A 15,137-nucleotide genomic window follows, 5' to 3' on the forward strand; every position below is an offset into this window, starting at 1 on the left:
GGAACTGTTACATGTGAGCAAGTGTTACGTATGATCAAGTGAACCGCAGGGAGAGTTGACGATATGTGGTGGTTTTTTGAAAAGACAGGGAGCACATCTGCTGCGCTCATCATCAGGAAAGTCATTTCTTATATGCCGTCAGGAAAAAAGGGATGATGATGGTCATAATAATGATAAAATACTCCCAGACCTGACCCACGGCAAACTCCCATTTACCAATTGCATCCCTGCCTCTGAAGCCCCGCCCTCTGGCCCCACTGACTCTACTGTAATCTGGTTACAGATGGCTCTTTATGTCTGGAGAAACCAGCTGACCAGTTGACCCTCAACTGAGGTTAGACCTCAAAGATAGAAAGAGATGACATTTGATTTCAGAAAATGACGTTATTGCTCTGTAAAGGATGGATATCCCATTCTCTATCATACAAAATGTTTCTTTGGCTCTTCTACTTTCAGTCTTATAAACAGGAGAAAGACATCAACTCAAGCTCTCAAACATAACAAAAGAACACAACAAACGGTGACATGGGGCCCCTAAGAAATCACTAAACTTAATTAATTGCCCCAGAGGACAAAACCCCCAGCAGGCCGAGCTCATCCCACCACACTGTGGTTGGTTGGTGTCTCCTTGTGACTGCACTGAGCTTTCCTCCATACTACTGCAGCATCAATCTCCCCGCTCCAACTGACAGGTTACACGATTAGGGGGGACCCTGATGCCGTCCTCACCATCGGACGCTCATTCATCACCATCAAGTCAGCCAAAAAAGGATTCAGGGCTCTGATGAGATGAGATCCTTAATGCTATTGGAGTGTTGTGATATCATACAATAAGTCTGCAATATAAGCAGATGGAGGACGGGATAATTATGGTTGGATGTGGATGTGTTTGGACAAGGAGAGAGTGTGTTGAGAGAGAGAGAGAGAGGGAGAGGGAGAGAGAGCAAGAATGTGTGTGTGTGTGTGTGTGTTACAACAACAACAACAACAAAAATCACTTTCAATTGGAGATTAGGTGCATTTTGTTAAACCTTAGTTCTTCCCATGCTGTCAACAGTTAATTTTTACAAGACTACATGCTTTTGTTTGATTTTTAGCATGACCTGATTTAAAGGGCGACTCCATCTGTTTTTTTACAAATGGTTATTCCCACTTAGCAGTTACCAAAAAGCAGTGATGTAGATTGTAGTGCTAATGCCCTCCCCTCCCCTCCCCTCCCCTCCCCACCCCTCTCCAAATCTAGGGGGTTTATATGTATTCATCAATTACTATATGTAGCACCATTATCATATAGAAAACTACATCAGGTTACATGTGAAAGTGTTTTTAGAAGAGCTTGGGAAAATAGCTTTTTAAGAGTGAGACATACGTACTTTTACCAAAAGTTGATCGTTGGGATTTGAATACATAAGGAAGACTGCTGGGAAGTTGCAGAATGATATAAAAATGTCAAACAATGGACCAGTGCATTACAATCAAAACACAGAAGCTTTTAAGCTTGTTCTAGTATCAATTAATGGGAAAACTGTTCTTATTTCCAAAGGGTTTAGCTGACCTCTGGCTGACATGTCAAAGGGCTTGTACTTACGGTTCAGGGACTTGACAGCACAGTGCTGCTTCTGCCCATCTGGCTCCAGCAGAGTTCCATGGAAAACACAGCCAAAGTGACCTGCAGGTTACAACATGGTGTATTAGTAAGAATTTGTCAGCATCAATTACTTCAAAAGTACATGTTCAAACCTGCCAAGTCCTTTCAAATAAGTGTTCTTCACCCCGTGCAAAATAAAACTGAAAGAGCTCCATTTTAGACACTGACACATGAGAAGCAGCGTTCAGGCCTGATGTGACAATGAGGTGCAGCTGTGAGGCAGGTGACCATATCCATGTCAGTTCACAAGAATCAGTTGGCACTTCAGGATGTTTGTTTTTTGAGTATAAGTGTGTTGCAGAGGTCACAACAGTTACAGTGACAACGTTCAGAGCTGATCATAAACAGGCAAGATAACATGAGTGGCAAACAGCAGTAAAAACCCAATTGAGACACATAATCCAAATGTGTTGTAAACATGTCTGAAAAACTGCACCAAAAACCAGAATAATGTCAATAATGCTAAATTTGGAAGAAGGCCTTATTCTGATTACCCAAACGGAATCTGTTACCGACACAGGAAATTTGTAATATTGTCATATTCTGAATAATAGCGGAAAATTAATGTCTATAAATGTAGTCACTGAGCAACAAGGGCATGATCCATCACCAGACCATGTGCAGTCTTTAAAAAGCAGGACCAAGCCAGGGTTACCACTACTACTGCTTCTTTTTTTTATACTACTGCTTTTTGTCTGTTATGGTGAGTTTGAATTTGCACACTGCACTACTTATGCACCCCATTAAGCAATGATTTAATCACAAATCTGGCTGGTTGGCATAATATTTTGCGTTTAATTGAAAATTTGCACAAAGATTCTAAATAAAAGGAGAAAAATGTTAAAAATGAGTGAGTACCTAATATAGTGTATAGTTCAAAAAGTATTGATAAATAGGCCTTTCCATGTGGTTATTTTATACAAATATATAAAAGTGCTGTATAATGGTATGCATCATTATTTGGATATGAAATGACCTGTATCAGCATATGGGATTTTGCTCATATTGCACAGTCCTAGCTAGAACCCCTGAGGCACAAGCAGAATAGACATTAAATTTGATGCCTCATTGATGACACTGCAGCACCACCATCTGAATTTCACCATGACTAAGAAACATCACTGCAGCATGTATGTTTGTTTTGGCACAGACACACACTACAGAGCTACTGACTGGATTCTAGTTTCTTGTATGTGCGAACATACTTGGCCTATAAAGTTGAATCTGATTCTGATCATATCCTCCACAGCTTGTTGGTTCAATGCATTCACAGATGAATAAGAGAAACTGTTTTTACATTTTGCCCATAAATGGTAACGGCTGCATGGCACCATATAAATCACCAGCCGAACCTGCAGGAAGACACTGCAGGCCATTTTTGTGCAATCAGCATCCTTCATTTTATATCTTGGCTTGTTGAAGCCTTCTTCTCGTCAGAGCCCTGTGATTAAGATCATATGTGCTGCCAGTTGGCTCCATGATCACAGCAGTTCCAGAAATCAGATAAAAACATTTCTGTCCACTGCTGACACATAAAAATAAAAGTTTGGAGCAGAATGATCGATGTGATTTGTGAGTTATGCACATTGTCCCACAAAAAACAAGCATTTCTGACTCTTGCATGTGTGTTTGGTCTGCTTTGACACCTTTAACAGCTGATCTTAAATTACCATCACTCTCACACTTAATCTGCCCCTTCAAGTAACCCAGTATGGAGCTTTATTCATTAATACTCCCACAGACTAATAGGCTATGCCAAACCCCCCTTGAGTTATTGTGCATTTTATTGAATTATATCTCTTAAGACATGAGGGCTTGCCCCAGATGGGGAGGGGCACAAGAATAAAATGAGCGCGGCGCTCTCCTATCACGTCCTCACAGATGGCTGAGGGTGTTGGATTACCACTCCCAACAATGGACCCTGGGAATACTAGCTGTGAACAAATCATCCTGTGCCACTTTAAAAAAATCCAGCCTCCAAATCCAGTCTCTTTTCTTCAGGGGATAATTCAGGGGGGAGATGGCTGTTTTTCTGGGACATGGAGGAGTTTGGGGGTCTTACTCCCCTTGATGTTAAATTTGATCTGTTGGTCTGAACCGCCTACTTAAACGGCACGATATGGGGCGATTTTGTGTCTGCATGTCAAGATTGCGGTTTGATAAAGCAGGCAATTAAGCTCTTTGTGGGCGACTTAAGCTTTTGTATAGCTTTACATAAATCCCAAATCTAATGTGAGCTCAGTGGATGATGGTGTCACTCCACATCAGTCCCCTCATGAACTGTTTGCAAAGAACTTTTTGTTATGCATGACTTGTTTGGATGCTGATACTAAATGTATAGGATGTAATGTTGCAGTGCTCCTTGGACAAAGTCGTTGTTCCGCCTTTGGTGTGTTCATGAGCTTTTAGATCATAAAGGTAGATGCTGCATCAGTACATCTCTTTAAACCACTAATATATTGCTTTACCCGACTTGTTTTCAGGATAAATAACTAACCTCTGACTAATTTTGGTCACTCTACTTGGACAGCAACGAACAGTAATAACGTATTACAAATTACATGTGAGACAAAAATTGATGTACAATAAGGTTTGCAACCAAACATTTTCTCTTGTTTGCCATGTTTATGCATATATGATGTCAACAAATAACAAAAACAGCCTGGCAAGTTGTGTACCAAATTGTCATCACCACATGAATGAAGTGTCAAGCCTAGAATCAAATAAAATGGAAAACAGTACAAATTTTGATTGAAAACAGGGCCTTGAAAGTAATGTTTGAGGAAACAAAATCAGTGTTCTATAGATGAATTAATGTCATTAAGATGATCACAAATACTTGATTGATTAACATATATGTGGCAATGTTGGCCATTGTCTAATGATTTAGTCTCTGGGGGTAATGGCCAATGTTTTGGGGCCTCCTGTGTAGCCAGCAAATATCTGGATATCGGAAACCTGGGCAAAGACTTCACCTTTCCTGTGTTGCCCATTGTTTACAGGCTGACAAGCTACTTAAGATGCAAACACTGATACTTTTATTTTATTTTTTATTGTTGTTTAAGGTCCACATGACATTGTGGCTGATGGTGTATTTTATGGTTTATACAATAACTGTTTTAGGGAGAACACTGATGGGTCAGACAATCTATCCTGCTTTATTGAGGTATTTATCTCTTTTATATTTCATTGTTATTTATGATTATGCACATCCATTTGTAGCTGCTATAAAGAGTCGTAACCCCCCCCCCACGAGGCTCACTGCATTTTTCAGTGATAACAGAGCCTCAAAACCACTGCATCACCATCATGCCCTGCTGCGCTGGCACTTGGACTAATGATCGCACGGTTCTACTTATAGTTTGTATTGACTGGATCTTTATGTATAACATTTTCAGCTGTCGGCTTTGCTGCTTTATTTTGCACATTAACAGCCATTAGCTCCGTCTTTCCTGGAAAAAAACCCTTTATTGCCAGGAATGCATCCACAGGAATGGACAGGAAATGACGCATTTTAGAAGAACTTGGTAGCTAGCATGAGAAGTACTACATATGAGAAGACAAAAAACCCCCAAACAAGACAAAAAAAATTAAATGAATGACTCCATCAACAGAAAATACTATGAAAAACAACAAGTGATGAAAACAGTAATGTTGCCACAGTAATGTGTGACATCTTAAAAATTTTAACAGTAGTTTCTGTGACTGACCTCTGCCGATGACTTGGTTGAGGTGGAGCAGCAGCTGCTCCCTGGCGATCACCACATGCTGCACCTCCGTCAGCAGGTCTGGGTGGAGGCAGGACGGGTCGATGTGCACCGGGGCCATCAGTAGGGGTGACACCAGCTCGCCATCCATTCCCAGACCCATCCCACCCGCCAGTGCCCCCAGTCTGGGAGACAGCAGCTCTCCATTGCCCCCGTAGATGGGAGGAGCAGCCCGGCATGTCTCGGGCCTGTCATTACCCTGATCTGGAGAAGCAGAGGAGATGGAGGGGGTCAAAGGTCAGCGACTGTATCAGTGTGGGGCCTTCACAGGTCAAGGTGTGTTACATGATCAGAAAGGGACGGCTACAAAGGCAGAGAGCAACTTGACACTGGGATGGAGGGTAGCTGAGCTGGATAAACAAAGTTTCTGATTTCTCTGCTTAATGCTGCCAGTGGAAGGAGAATAAATCTAAAAACGTAAGAATAGAAAAAAGGAAAGCATCTCTAGTTTTCATCCAGAACAGAAGACAGAGAAGAGCTATGAACATAAATAGAGCTTAAATATGGACTAAATGAGCGTTCGCAGCCACCCTTCCTACACCGCAACACTCCCTGGGGACAAGCATTAGTTCATTAGTAAGTCTACCTTCTCAGATTTTAAGCCTTTCAAGTCACTTTTTAGCAGCAGGAAAATTGTTTTGCCCGCCATCGTACTCAGGATCATAATACATGGAGCCCCTCACACGCCCTCAGGATTCAGCTTAGGAAACCAAAACCACAGGTGACTCGAAAGATTCATTCAAGTTTGGTTGGTCAACTTTGATGAGGACACAGGACTCAAAATCATCTATGTCTCAGATTTCGGCAGAGTTTTTGCTGTGCTGACACTAAGAACTGGTCAAAATTAGCTTTTCACAGCCTGTCTTTAGATAAAAATCACTCTGCAAATCGAGTGAGGGGAGGTTAAATAAAATAATTTTATCATATAACAACTGCAAATTTCCAGTCATAATTTTTCTAATAATTATTCAAATCGCAGTGTACAATATGAAAGGTGTCACAGAGATGATCATTTATTCCGCATCTCTATGGAACTTTTTAGCCTTTTATAGTACATTGTTTTGAGTTCATGGCTTTCTAACTCTGCTCTCAACTTCATCTCTGCACCATTGAACAATAATTATTTCTTACTTTTGATATTTAAGACAATGTCTATTATTGATGTTTATTGGGCAACAACTGAAGTTATGAAGAATTCTCGGTAATGCTTTATATTAAGGTCCTTGTACTGAAGTCTTTACAAGATGCTTATTAATATTGTTATGTGTTATAAATAAGTGTTAATAATAGCATCATCAGCATGTTCATTGCTAGATTATAAGACATTCATAAGCACTTACAAGAAATTTGTTAACAGTTTGTAGACAGGCTGTTTTCAAATGGCCATGTATGTCTTTTAAATTACTTAGTATGATGTTTTTAAATAACAGCTGATGCCTTAAAGGACCTTTAATACCTTTATTTTTTAAGAAATCCTTTATTATGCACATATTAATATTTCACTACTGCATGCATTTAGCAGCGAATGGATCTAAGACAAGAACAATGCCTAATTAAGGTTAATAAAGCCTTTATTATACACTTATTAGCAGTTAACTATGCTATTTTTCAAGCTTTTTGCCTTTTTTTTAAGAGGGGGGGGGGGGACAGAGCGTATGGGTTAAAGGACTAATAAGTGCTTTATTACATATTAACTTAATGCTTATTGCCAGGATCTCAATATAAAGCGTTACCAAATTTTCTTTTCTAACATGCATTTTAAGCAAATTTATGGATATTTATTCCCTATGGACATCAGAGATACCAGTTCCATAATTTGGTAACTGGTAACATGTGGGTATGATGACTTACTCCAGATGATTTTGATCAGTTCATAAAAAAAGCACCAAAATTATTCAGAATCAAAAACTTCCCTGAAGGCTACATGTGTTAGTTCAAAACAAGTACATGCACCGCTAGCACAGCGTTCAGCCCCACAGGGAGGGAAGCAGGTAGACGGGGCGAGCAGGGGGTGGGACGGGTGATTGTGATGTGGGGAAGAAGTTGTCAAGTGGGGGTGGGGAGGAGGGGCTTATCTGGTTGACGTACCCTCCAGCAGGGTTGTTCTATAGTCGACTGACTCGTGGGAGACCATTTCGTTAGTGGGGCTGACGCTCCTCGCGTTAGCCAGCCTGTCCAGATGCTGGATGTGACCCCGGCCATCATACCACACCTCAGACAGATCTAGAAGTAGAGGGAGGGGGTGAATGATTGCGTAGAAGGAAAGGAGAGAGGGAGAGACAGAAAGGAGGAGAGTGGGGAAAAGAGAGAGAAGAAAGGGAGCAAGAGATGACAGATAAAGGGGAGGAGGGGGAGAGATGAGAGAATTACTGAGAAATGCAAAGCAGTTCACCAATGCGCCCCACAAACTTCCTGTAAACCCACCAGGCAAAACAAAACCCAGCAGACTCACATGCACACAGGTTAGAAAAGACAAAATGAAATCCAATTGCAAGTATGGAAATATATGAACACACACACACACACACACACACACACACACACACACACACACACACACACACACACACACACTGCTTCTTACTTGTGCTGCTACCTTCCTATTGCAAAAATATTTAAAATTCACTCAATTTGCAAATATTCCTGCAAAGATTTTATAAAATAACACGATTTGACCTGACTAGAGTGTCAGATTAACAAACGTTTTAGAGCAGATAACATGACAAAAGACAAATCAATACCATTTGATGTCGCTGTCTAAGACTAAAGTTTAGGATGTCAGACGTCTCTGAATGTGTGGCAGCCGCAGTCGTGAACTGACCTTCGACCCTGTGACCAAACCACAAGCGCACATCTCTGCTCTCACCATCAATGTGTTTGTTCCTCTTCCACATGAGCAGCGATGCCAGCACCAGCAGCAGCAGGCTGACACACACACATCCCACGATGAGGCCCGTGTAGTCTTGCTCCTGAGCGAGAGTCACCTTGCCCAAATGCCTGATGGTGTCCGCCTGGCGCCACTGAAACAAGTGAAGGGGTGTCATAGAGTGAAGGAAGTGAATTTGAATAACATCAATAATTACGACGGAACAACCCTCCATCCATAGGGAGGTCAGAGGTCAGGTAGCTGGTTAAGATTTTTGCAAGTTTTAGCCTTAATATGAATTTAACTTTTAACCTTAAGTATTACAATGATACACATGTTACATGAATGACATCAGCAGGTCACAACATGCCAGCAGTGAAGTGTTGGCTGAACTGCTGAGTAAAATAGCATGCTTCAAGTTGTCTGTCTGAAATGTCTTTGGATGGATTTAGCAGGCCTGATTCACAGTCTAGCACGCAGGCAGAAAATATCTGGGCAGTGATGTGCTTTTCATTATTTGAACTCTGTCCTCACCACAATGGACCTCAAATGAAACAACGTCTGTGAAGTTAATGGGCTCACTTTGCTGCGAATAAAAGACGGATGCTATGGATGCAGCTCTGATCATAGCCTCTGGATGAGCAAAAATTTGAGTTAATTTTTAAAAGCCATAAAATCTTTTTTAAATCAACATTTTGTGTCATATTATAGACTTTTTTGGTGAATAACCATGTAATAAGTGGGATAATAACAGTATAATCTGCAGTCCAGTAGTATCACACTGCCAGAGTTTATTTCACAATAATCACCTGCTCACTATATAACTTATATGAAATATGAAATTAGATAAGTTTCATATTACATATTGCACAAATATACTCAAGATCATGCACCTGGTTTGGCTGTCATATAACTTACAACATAAAATGCATCTGTATCTTTACTATATGAGATCTCAGGCAGTCACTGAATGTAAAAAAAACATTAAATATTAAATACGATTACTTTTAACTGGTCCAATTATTGTCTATTTAACTGTAATTGTATTACTCTGTAGTAGAGAGCCAACAAAGTGTCACTGTCTTCATTCTTACAGACTGCATGATAAGAAGGTATGTCTGCTTTGTAAACACAGACTGCCACTGTATACATGACACATACAGTATGTTATGCATGGCATATATGGTGCACATACAAGCACTTAAAAGGCATGCAACTGGCATTCAGACATATGGTATGCAATAACACACACACACACACACACACACACACACACACACACACACACACACACTAACACACGCACACACACACACACACACACACACACACACACACACACACACACACACACACACACACACACGCACAAACGCACAAACGCATGGTCTGTTGCCACAGTCTGGAGGCAGATTACATCAGTGATATTGCTTTTGCCATTATTAGGTTTAGTGGAAATGAGGTTTCTGCTGCTGTCTACTGCTGCAGATGGGACGGTGTCTGTGTGTGTGTTTGTGTGTGTGTAAGTGAGTGTGTGTGAGGCACTTCAGGGGGTAGGGGATACATGAATGTGTGTGTGTGTGTGTAGGTTGGCGGAGCTCAGGGATATTGGCTGACCAACCCCCTGAGATAAAGGCTTTCCTCTGAGGGCCAGTTCACAAGTCAACAGTGATGACGCTGATAACGCCACGTCTAGAGCAAGCCGCTGTTTCACCAGGAGGCGAACGATATTATCTTTAAGGAGGCCATGAGAACGCAGGCTGGAGCTCAGCATTAATATTAGCTTGTATCATAAAGGTTTGACACTTCTCTTATTGAACCTCGTATAATCTGCTCGGATGTTTGGAGGCTGTTTGTTGCAAACAAGGAAGTTATATTTCTTGAGGAGCTTTCTTGAGGAGCTCCCAGAGCACAAAATAGGATGTGCAGGGTTTAAAATGAGATTAAACAGTGCATATAATGAATATGTGATGCTGAATACAATTGCATAATATTATATGTGTGTATATATATATATATATATATATATATATATATATATATATATATATATATATATATATATATATATATATATATATGTATATATACATATGTATATATACTACATATATATAATCTCTCTTTCCCTTAAAGTACGTCAGCTACTTGTACATCAGGCTGATTCCAAGAATGCCTTTTCACAAGCTGATTCCAAGAATGCCTTTTCACAAGTGCTTTAAATTGAGTGAGAACCCAAGGAAAAGATAAGACTTAAAATTAAACTAACTAGTCTTTGGCTGCATAGCTTTCTGGTCTATTTTGGCAACAGAAATTGGTCTTTTTACTTCTTCCATGACTGATTTCATTCTGTGTAACTGTTAAATATCTGCCCAAAATGTTTTTCTTGAAGCCCTAGCTCTTTTTCTGACACTTAAAACCTGATATTCACTGTTGATGTTCTCGACCACTGAAACATTTCCTGCTGTCAAACTCCACTTTAGCTGCTGGAAGTATGTTGACATGGGGCTGTGCTATGTACTGTACACTTTGGCATAAAAAGAGATGAAAGACACACAAAAGTCAATAAGCTGTTTCTTAATCCTTTTTCCCTTCAGCTGCTATTTTTCTATGAAGCACAAGGAATCACTCACTATGACATTCACATATACAGTGAATTTTTAAATCAATCATATGTATCGACCGACTAAAATACAGGTTTCTCATAAGTTGGCCTTGTTATCAGGGTAACAACAAAAATATTACGATTAGGGTTGCAACATGGACCTTTTCTCTTGCAACATAAAAGTCAGGAACATGGCATGAAGTCTACATGAAGTAAATTTAGCCAGATTTTCTGCCCAGTAAGAAAAACACAAAATGGACATGCCTTCTGTTTTTAAAGTACTGTTTATTTTATGAAGACTGTAAATATATATCATCTATTAGACTTAGTCAAAGTATCAATAAAGATTTAATCATCATGCTAGCTGGGATAAAGTTGATGAAGTCAGGAGAAGAACTATGTTATACTGTATTTAAAATGAAAAAAAAAAATCAAAAATGCTCAGTGCTGGTTATATAGACATATTCTGAATCATTACTGATGCACACTTTGTGCATGCACTATTAAAATTTGTATTTTAAAGGCTCATCATTACATTTTTGTGTTTCTCTGTAATATAGTACAGTGTTGACAATGTAATAACATTCTTTCTCAGCCTTGGCACTCAATCTATTTTCTCCTGCCCCTCAAAATATGCTTTTTAATAATTAAAATAACATCTAAATTAATATCTATCTTTGGACTGGGGCAGCCCTATTAAATTTCTTAGAGATTAACTTAACACTACAGTTTGCAGTTTCATTTAGCAGACGCTTGTGTCCAAAGTGACGTAGATCTGAGAGTTGATACTACACAAGCAAGGCCCTAGTCAGGAGAGAACAGCATGAGAAAGTGCCATAAAGAAAAGTTCAAGTCTAAAAGGACATAGATGCAGACAGACAGTGCAAGAGCCAATGCACAGAGTGCACAGGATTCATCAGACTTTTTTATTATTATATTTCTTTGCAGTCTATAAAGTGCAGAGGTGTCTGTGTGGTCAGGAGCATATGATCCGCAGAAGCTGTACTGACCACCACGGTGGTCTGGTCTGTGAACAAATACATATAAATGTGGGAGCTGCTATTTCTCTGGGTAAAAAGCACACAGCTAGCTTTACTTGTGTGTGTTTACAGACCAGTCTTAAGTGGACCAAAATGGCAACGAAGTCTAAGGGCTGACACACTGTCTACATATATGTATCTGTGGTCAAAAGTGTGCTTTATTGCACATGTAACCACACCCAGAAGTGATGTCACATAGTCCTGGAGTACACCTGTACATCACAGCAGCAAGTCAAACCACTGGAGGTCATCAAAAACAAGGTTTTCTGGGTGTTAAGTTACTCTTTAATCCTTAAATAAACACTTTTTAATGTAAATTTTATGATCATTGTTATCATTTTTTTAAAAAATCTGAGTCATGTATAAAAGTGTGTGTGTGTGTGTGTGTGTGTGTGTGTGTGTGTGTGTGTGTGAGAGAGTTGGGGCAGGGTGGGGGTGAGGGGGTTCCTCTGACATTTCTATACTGTACGTCTAATTCTCACGACTCAGAGGATGCTTGACTTATCTTCAAGTGACAAGACAGCTGGATGCTGAGCCCTTTCTCTCAACACACTGAGCAATAAATGCTCCCTGAGCTGGTTTTATAAGGGACTGCATTAGGACAGGAGAGTTATTGAAGTCTCCTGTAAATGATCTGGAACGCTGAAGGAATGTGGTGTTTTCCATGAATTTCCCAGAGTGAAGAATGAATGAAGAGCTCGGTATGGTCGATGGCAGAACGATCCTGTTACTGCCTTCGGAAAACTCATACAGTGAAGTCTGTCTTTACTTTATATTTGATGTGAAGTTATGTAAACCTGGTGTAAAATAAATTAAAATGGGGGAACAAACTGAATAAAACCTGAAGTAATATGCTGTTATTATTCTGTAAGTAAGTCAAATTCAATAAAAATACTAAAAATACTCATGGCTATTAAAAACTCTTTCTTGCACATACTCTATCCATCTATCATCACTGTGTGTTATGTTGTTTCTATGAGGCGAGTCAGCGTCTTCCTCCTCAGAAGCAGGTGCTGTGATACGATATGATACCTTTTATTGCTTAAATTCCTTCTGTGAGCCTGATAATACAAAGAGACGGGAATTTTCATATAAGTGCATTATAAGTGGCTTCATGGATGTCTGCTGCGTTGTATCCACTTGTTTCAGAGCAGATGGTTGATACAGAATATCTGTTTAGACATCAAAAGCCTCTCCTTCAGACATAATCATTCTTGACTCATAGAAGTAAGTCTTATAAATCTAGAACCATCACTGCAAAAACGCTCCATCATAAAAAGTCACATGATCTCATGTTGAGCCTTTGTGTTTAAGGACGTAATGCTGCAAATGGGGTGAGATGATTCCAGTTGTTCTCAGGAATTTTAATGGATGAGAGTAATTGAAATAACGGAAAACTTTCTCATTAGTATTGTGAATATTTTAAACAGTTTGTCATTATTTTCAGGTAGTTAATTCAAATACATACTCATTACATACTACACAAAAATGAGTTTGTCATTATATAAATGATCTAACCCTGATCTCTGACTGACGTTCAGTCTGCCTGTACTTGGCGTTTAATTAACTGAATAAAAATAAAATCATCCTAAACCCTTGAGTTAAATGTATTAAATTTTGCTGCCCCGCCTTTTGTGCCTTCAAATAGTGACAAAACCAAAGGACAAGTAGGACAAGAGAGTTCACAAGAAAATTCATTACTTTAAGATGATACTGTCTATGATTGGAAAAGAAGACTGTTTGCATGCTCTTGTGGTCGTCACTTCAAAAGCTAATTCACTAACGTGCAAATTGATCAGATCTTAAAGAAACAGTTCAACACACCCTGACACACACCCTGTGCTGCCATCCAAACACCACTTCAAACACACACTGAAGCTCTTCTGCTGTCAACATGCAAGGAAGCTGGAACAAGACCTCTATTGAGTGGAGTGAAGAGGATGTGTGTGTGTGTGTGCGCGCGTGTGTGTAGGTATTTGTGTGGTTGGGTGTGGATGTGTACTCGTGATGAGCTGGGTGTTTCTGTAAATAAAAGGCTGTCTTAATTAAAGAAAGTGTTGTTGACCAACTGGAAGTGTGTGCACCTGTGTATATGCACCTGTGCACGGATCTCTATACATGGGTTTGTAGTCTGTAGTTGTCTGCATGTGCATCTACAACTTTTTTTGTGTGTGTTTTTGTCAAAAGTGCAAAACTTAACCTAAAGAAAAACAAGTAATAAAGGCTTGAAAGGAACAACTGAAAACTGCAAAGCAAAAAAAGCAAATTGCATGAGTGTGTAAAGTACAGGTGTGTCTCACCTCCACCTGCAGCTCCTTGGAGGTGTCGACCCTCAGCTCGGGGGGAACGATGCACTCCAGAATGTTTCCATCCACAGTCAGACTCTCACAACTGTGGTTGGAAACCGTCAGAACCTGACACTTCATCGCCTCCCGGTCCATCCGGTCACCCTGCAGCAGAGGGAAGAGGGGGGAAGAGAGAGAAGACATAGAAGGAAGTTGTGGGGGTAAGACAGCAAAAGGGATGAAGGGAGTAGGGAAGGAGAAATGAATTAAGAATGGGGAGAGAAAAAGGAGAAATCAGTGAGTCCAGACAGTCCGGACCATGGCTCTTAAACATCAGCAGCCTAACTTGGTATTGATAAATCCATGGTCCTGTTGGTGGTGCTGAAGTTGCAGATGAGTCCTGCCCTTCTGTCAGTTTTGTCCTGAATCTTTAATATTCTCTACTCTATGTGCTCTACAGACCTCTGTTTCAGAGATCTAAACATTTACACTCTTCTATGTTTTGTATTGCCATTTTTAAACTATTTATAGGACTTTTAAAGAGTCCACAAGTGACGTGAGTCTACAGCTGACAAAATTATACAAATTTATAGTCTGACAAAGCTTGTTTAGGAAATACGGGAAAAACAGGAGGCTTCAATTGTGTTGGAAAGTTGTAGTGAAAATATCTTCAGTGAAGTGAAGTAATACTAAATAAATGAGGTGCAGGTCCGTCTTCTTGGCAGAGCTCATCATGATTCATAGTGATCGAAAGAACTGAGATGAACTGAGTTTGCTTCTGCTCATATGAGCAACAGAGCAACTTATTCTGTTGTGTGACCTCTAGCAGGATGACAACAAAACACCCCCTCTGGGTTCTGACTGGAAACACACACACACACACACACACACACACACACACACACACACACACACACACACACACA

At 40.0% G+C, this 15,137-nt stretch overlaps 1 protein-coding gene across 1 annotated transcript in view; it reads right to left on the reverse strand.

Annotated features, from left to right (window-relative positions):
* met (MET proto-oncogene, receptor tyrosine kinase) overlaps window positions 1-15,137 on the reverse strand; it is an 84,574-nt gene that overhangs the window by 9,177 nt on the left and 60,260 nt on the right. The window contains exons 12-16 of the mRNA XM_084733740.1: window positions 14,227-14,376; window positions 8,282-8,435; window positions 7,504-7,638; window positions 5,359-5,619; window positions 1,589-1,669 (exon numbers count right to left, since the gene is read on the reverse strand). Of these exons, the coding sequence (XP_084589866.1) occupies window positions 1,589-1,669; window positions 5,359-5,619; window positions 7,504-7,638; window positions 8,282-8,435; window positions 14,227-14,376 (781 nt within the window). The remainder of the gene's footprint in view (window positions 1-1,588; window positions 1,670-5,358; window positions 5,620-7,503; window positions 7,639-8,281; window positions 8,436-14,226; window positions 14,377-15,137) is intronic.

This window comes from Lutjanus erythropterus, chromosome 13, assembly GCF_056507025.1.
Source record: "Lutjanus erythropterus isolate fLutEry1 chromosome 13, fLutEry1.hap2, whole genome shotgun sequence".
Lineage (NCBI taxonomy): Eukaryota > Metazoa > Chordata > Actinopteri > Lutjaniformes > Lutjanidae > Lutjanus > Lutjanus erythropterus.